The sequence below is a fragment of the Scardinius erythrophthalmus genome (assembly GCF_964197995.2).
Source record: "Scardinius erythrophthalmus genome assembly, chromosome: 2".
Lineage (NCBI taxonomy): Eukaryota > Metazoa > Chordata > Actinopteri > Cypriniformes > Leuciscidae > Scardinius > Scardinius erythrophthalmus.
In genome coordinates, this window is record NC_138222.1 from 41,926,613 (window position 1) to 41,932,872 (window position 6,260).

The 6,260-nt window shown below is 36.8% G+C and overlaps 1 protein-coding gene across 1 annotated transcript; it reads left to right on the plus strand.

Annotated features, from left to right (window-relative positions):
• Positions 1 to 219: 219 nt before the first annotated feature.
• On the plus strand, positions 220 to 5,109 carry tph1b (tryptophan hydroxylase 1b; the record flags this gene model as incomplete). Its single annotated transcript, XM_081355579.1, has 11 exons — positions 220 to 309; positions 994 to 1,128; positions 2,153 to 2,336; positions 2,416 to 2,516; positions 2,648 to 2,715; positions 2,835 to 3,031; positions 3,172 to 3,307; positions 3,878 to 4,004; positions 4,109 to 4,204; positions 4,717 to 4,850; positions 4,935 to 5,109. 11 exons carry the CDS (start codon positions 220 to 222, stop codon positions 5,107 to 5,109), a joined length of 1,443 nt encoding a protein of 480 aa, XP_081211705.1.
• Between the last annotated feature and the right edge of the window lie 1,151 nt (positions 5,110 to 6,260).

Consider the following 6,260-nt stretch of genomic DNA (forward strand, 5'->3'; position numbering starts at 1 on the left):
GTAATTGTTTCATAACGATCTAACGGATAAATAGTTTTCACTTGCTGAAGCTTTTTGCAATTTCTGAAATCTTCTGGTCGGTCTGGTCGCGCTCCTCCCCCTCCTCCGCCGGATCTCTTTATAAATCCAAAGAGAAAACATCATTACCAGACTGATAGCAGCATCTGTCTGATCCACGCACCTCTCCATATTCTACTATAAAATCAAGAGCACCCATCCATGCTCGCCAACAAGCTTGACGGACCGCGTCGAGGACGGTCTTTTGACTCCATCAATAAGAGTTACGAAGAGAAGCAACTCAACAATGAGGTAAGAACAACTTTTTTTACATGTAGGCCTACTCAAAATGCTTAGCCTAATGTTTGAATACGGATGTATTCTTGTATTGCTTTACTTTTACTAGAACTTGACGAGTTACAATAGACTTGTATGCAATCATTAATTGTTTAAGTTCAAAGAAAGGAATAAAATAGCTGATATATATTTTTATATAATTCTAATTCTTTGCAATAACTTGCATTAATAATATAATATTAAATATATTTTGTGCTTATCATGGATGTACATAAAAAAAAACGTCCATATATTTTTGAATGCGCATGAACTTCTGATCTAAGTATTGTATATTGTTAATATAATAGAAAAAAAGGTGATTTGTTGATGTCATTGGCTTTTAACTTTTAAGTCGCTGTCCACCACATAGTGCTGGTTTAGTCATGTAGGCTAAGTATTTATTAGCACTATGGATCCTACCCAACCTGTTAACAATGATGTTCTTTACATGTTATTTGCCTTTGAATAACGATTTCCTATTTGAAAAGCAGGTCAAAAACAAACATAAGTTCACTCACGCAGGATATTACCCATCTGCTCTATAGTAGAGAGATTGTCATGGTAATGTGAAGAAACACCCGAGTACTGAATATAATAGCCCCTCTCTCTCTCTCTCTCTCTCTCTCTCTCTCTCTCTCTCTCTCTCTCTCTTTTATTAAGCTGAACAAAACTACTTTTCATAAGAAAGACGAGAACAAAGACAAGACACTTTCCTCCAAGAGGGAACATGCCGCAATTGTATTCTCTCTGAAGAATGAAGTTGGGGGGCTTGTGAAGGCTTTAAAATTATTTCAGGTACATAAATGTTTTCTATTCTATCTATCTTTATTATTTGGTTATTCTTAGCTTTAGTAGAATCATGTTATACATACAGTAGCTATGGACTATGTCCATGAATGAAGAAATGCTGGTGATATACTGTATGTGACCCTGGACCACAAAACCAGTTTTATGGGTCCAATTTTTTAAATTGAGATTTATATATCATCCGGAAGCTGAATAAATCAGCTTTCCATTGACTTATGGTTTGTTTAGGATAGGACAATATTTGGCCGAGATACAACTATTTGAAAATCTGGAATCTGAGGGTGAAAAAAATCGAAATATTGAGAAAATCGCCTTTAAAGTTGTCCATTTATGTTGGCGATTGTGCTGCATTCACTCACAAAAATATTTGTTTTATATATTTACGGTCGGAAATTTACAAAATATCTTCATGGAACATGATCTTTACTTAATATCCTAATGATTTTTGGCATAAAAGAAAAATCGATAATTTTGACCCATGCAATGTTGTGTTGGCTATTGCCACAAATATACCCGTGCAACTTATGACTTATGGTTTCACGAGTTCACATGTTAATGAAATCTGATGTAATATTATAATGAGTATTTGGCAAGCTGTCCGGGGGGAGGGCTCCGAGCTCGGAATTCGGTCCGACCCCAGAGTACTCCCCCCTATGAATGTATAGATCATGGGTATCTATTAGCAGACCCATCTGAATGTGAGGTGATGGGGTGGTGGCGGGATGCTGAGAAATTTGTCATGAGACAGGAGGTAAGGGAAGGATTTATTTATACTGGCTTCTTCTTGTTCTGATTGGATGATTACCTGAACATGCTCCTCCCGAACTTTGTTACATAAAACTTCATTTTGTGGTCCAGGGTCACATATGTATCAATTTAAGTACCTTCTCACTGCATTTATCACACATTATAAATCTAGTACATCTCCAAATATATGTATACTCTGATCTGTACACTAATTATATTTCAAATAGCAAATGCTAAATGATTTATTTTCATTTGTGATAAACAGGACAACCAGGTTAACCTTTTGCATATTGAGTCACGTAAGTCCCGACGGCGTAACTCGGAGTTGGAAGTACTAGTGGATTGTGACAGTGATCGAGAAACTCTGAAAGATATTGTTCAGCTGCTGCGCAAACAAACAAGCATTATAGCCATGGACTCACCTGATAAGTTCTGGACGCCTGTAAATGGTACTGTGTTTTACTCTCTCATTAGATTGACAAGTACTGCACATAAAGTTGCGTAACACTGTGAAAATAATTTTTCCAGATCTTGCTGAAGTGCCTTGGTTCCCTAAGAAGATCTCAGATCTGGATAAGAGTGCCTGTCGTGTTCTAATGTACGGTTCAGATTTGGATGCGGATCATCCGGTTTGTATTGTCTGCTTCATAAATTCACTGGTTATTAAGAATTAGTAGTACTTATGCCATACTGATCATGTCTTCAGTATTTGAGTTGTGACTCTGTGTATGAAAGCATTTTTGTTCTTATACGATTTCAGGGATTCAAAGACAACGTGTATCGTAAGAGAAGGAAATATTTTGCTGATCTCGCCATGAGTTACAAACAGTATGTTTAATAAGGTTTAACAATAACTGCATTAATTCCACATGTTATATTAAATATATTTATACATATTTACAGTATATATATCTTTAATATTGACATGGTTCTATCTCACTCTGCAGTGGAGATCCCATACCACGTGTGGAGTTCACAGAGGAAGAGGTGAAGACGTGGGGTGTAGTGTTTCGGGAGCTGAATAAGCTGTACCCCACACATGCCTGTAGAGAGTACCTGCACAACCTGCCTCTGCTCACCCAGTACTGCGGCTACAGAGAGGACAACATACCACAACTGGAGGACGTGTCCAACTTCCTGAGAGGTGAGACCGAGCACACATGATATGTACACACACAGATACATTTTAACCTTACAGTAGGTACAAGAGGAACTGAAGAGAAATATTAGTTGTGTCACCAGCAGGGGACAGTATAGATGTGTGGCTGTGTATGTGTGTTTCAGAGCGAACTGGCTTCACCATTCGCCCTGTTGCTGGGTACTTGTCACCAAGAGACTTTCTGGCTGGTCTGGCCTTCAGAGTGTTTCACTGTACACAATATGTGCGTCACAGCTCAGATCCTCTCTACACTCCTGAACCGTGAGTACAAAGCATATGTCCCTTTATCTCTTCAGGCCGATTTATCGTCACAATCTTTTGAAACAGGCTTTTATGAAGCAGCAGCCATTGTTGAAGCAACACACTGTCTGTCAAACTTGATGCATGAAGAAGTTACACACGCAGGAATGGAAACAAACACAGCAAAACAAATCAAACTAAATCCAGATGATTTAAGCATGCAGTTTATATTTTGTACTTTGGGCTCCATTTCGTGTGCTATCATTTTAACATTTCATCATGGGTGAATCATGTTAAATCCCTGTTGAATTTTGCTATTCAGTTTTGAATATCAAATCAATGTTGATACATCGCAGCATTGTTTTAGTGTCTAACTTTTCATACGGACCTTGTTCAAATTTCATCATTGATTTTGTTAACCTTTTTACAACCATTTATCATTGTTTCAATGTTATTTCAGCGATGAAACAACATCTCAACCACATTTAATAGCTTGCTCCTGCTTCACTTCACGTTTGTATGTGTCATGTGAAATAGGCACATACAAATAAATGAATAAATGAAAGAGATCTTCATGTCTATGTCTTTCAGGGACACATGTCATGAGCTGCTGGGTCATGTTCCTCTGTTGGCTGAACCAAGTTTTGCACAGTTCTCTCAGGAATTAGGACTGGCTTCTCTCGGGGCGTCTGATGATGCTGTGCAGAAATTAGCAACAGTATATATTTCAGTACATTTTGCTGTCCTGGTGTGCATATAAAGCCTTAATATTTTTTTGCAGTAGTTTTGATTGTTGTTATGTTGGTGTGTGTGCCATTGCAGTGCTATTTCTTCACGGTAGAGTTTGGCCTGTGCAAGCAGGAGGGTTCACTCAGAGCATACGGTGCTGGACTTCTCTCATCCATCAGCGAACTTAAGGTACACTAGATACGCATTATCAGTTTTAGAATTAAAGATTAGAACAATAATCTTTTTATGTTTAATCTAATAATTTGTATAAAATATTAGTTGTTCCCTATTAATGTTTTCAAAAGTCTCTTCTGCCCACCAAGGCTACATTACTGTATCAAAAATACAGTAAAAACTGTAATATTGTGAAATATTATTACAATTTAAAAGAACTGTTTTCTGTTTTAATATTTTTTTAAATGTAATTTATTCCTGTGATGGCAAAGCTGATTTTTCAGCATCATTAATCAAGGCTTCAGTGTCACATGATCCTTCAGAAATCATTCTAATATGCTGATTTGCGGCACATTTATTTTATAAGAAACATTTTTTATTATTATCATCGCACGAAACAAAAATCAGGATTTTGTTGATGAATAGAAAGTTCAAAAGAATAGCATTTATTTGCAATTGAAATACTTTGTAATATAAACTGTAACATTACTGTGATATAACACTGAAACACATGTTTTGTTTAAAAGCACTCTCTCTCAGGCGCTGCTAAAATCCTTCCCTTTGAGCCCAAGGTCACCTGTAAGCAGGAGTGTCTCATCACCACCTTTCAAGATGTTTACTTTGTTTCAGAGAGCTTTGAGGAAGCTAAATTTAGAATGCGGTAAATCAATTTTTTGTACATGCGACCTGTTATATTTCTATATCATGATTATTTTGTTTTAACCATACATTTTATCCTTCACAGTGAGTTTGCAAAGACAATCCAGCGTCCATTCTCCCTGCGTTATAACCCGTACACACAGAGCGTATGTGTGCTGAAGGACATGCCCAGCATCAACGATGTGGTCGAGGAGCTCAGACATGAGCTGGACATTGTAGGAGACGCTCTCTGTCGACTCAGCGCACACCCTGGTGTCTGAAACCAATATGACTCTCGCTCATATTAATAGGCTATCTCCAGCTATCTCTTATATCAGAGCACGTTACTAAACATACAGCACTGCCATAGTATTATCTCATTATCTGCCTTCTCTGACTGCAGAGCTGAATCACTCTTAATGTTTCTGTGAGCACCTTTCCTCTGCTCCTGATAATCTGCCAAAGCACTTGAATATCCAAGCACTGCTTTCAGGAGAGTCTTTAAGTGCTCTTTAAATACACCAACAAGCTCAGAGTCCTTCACTGCTATTCAAACACCACCACAGCAAAAACTACAGCCACCACTTTAATTCATGACCACTATATTCATAAAGTCTAACTTCCTCTCCACTATGACTTCATTAAATACACAGGAAAATAGAAGTCTGGAGTCTATCTTCAGAGACAAAGCTCAGATTTGAAAAACATTGTATCTTGAGACTTTTACACGTGTTATAGTCGTAAAATGATCAAACTCTTAGATTACTCTAAATTCGTAATTTGGTGTGTACTCTCAACCAGTTAAAAGGTTTTCCCAACATCACACCTGTATCTTCAAGAAAATGTACCCATTTCTTATCATGAGCTGAATAATTTATTTATTGGAATTTGTGATAAAAATATGCCTTATAACCAAAATGTTTCACCCTTTTCTAATTATCCTGATGTGAAGCTGTGGTGTGTATATTGTGTTTTGTGTTCTGAAGACTGTGTAGCCTATTTGCTGCTTGTCCGTGTCCATTTGTGTTTTACTGAATTCTAATTAAGAATGTTGAACAAGTAAAAAAAATCTAAATGTAATAAATAGATTAATGCACAAATTAAATAATTTATTAGTAAACTTAATCTGAATCACACAAATGATTCAGGTGGAATTATTGAGACAAAGTAGCTCACAAACCCCAGAATTCTGATGTGTTTGTTGGCCTTTAATCATGATCTCCATTCATTTTTTCCATCAAAGATTGTTATTAGTTTCTTCAGACACGAAGTTAAAAATGACCCCTCAAAAATGACATTTACCAGCAGAGGGCAATGTTGTTCTATTACAGTGGATACTTAACGGAATACAATCAATATACCCTGAAATTTAAAGTAACAAATCCCATAGCGATGTTTGCAAAAAAAAAAAAAAAATTTGGTTTGATTTGAT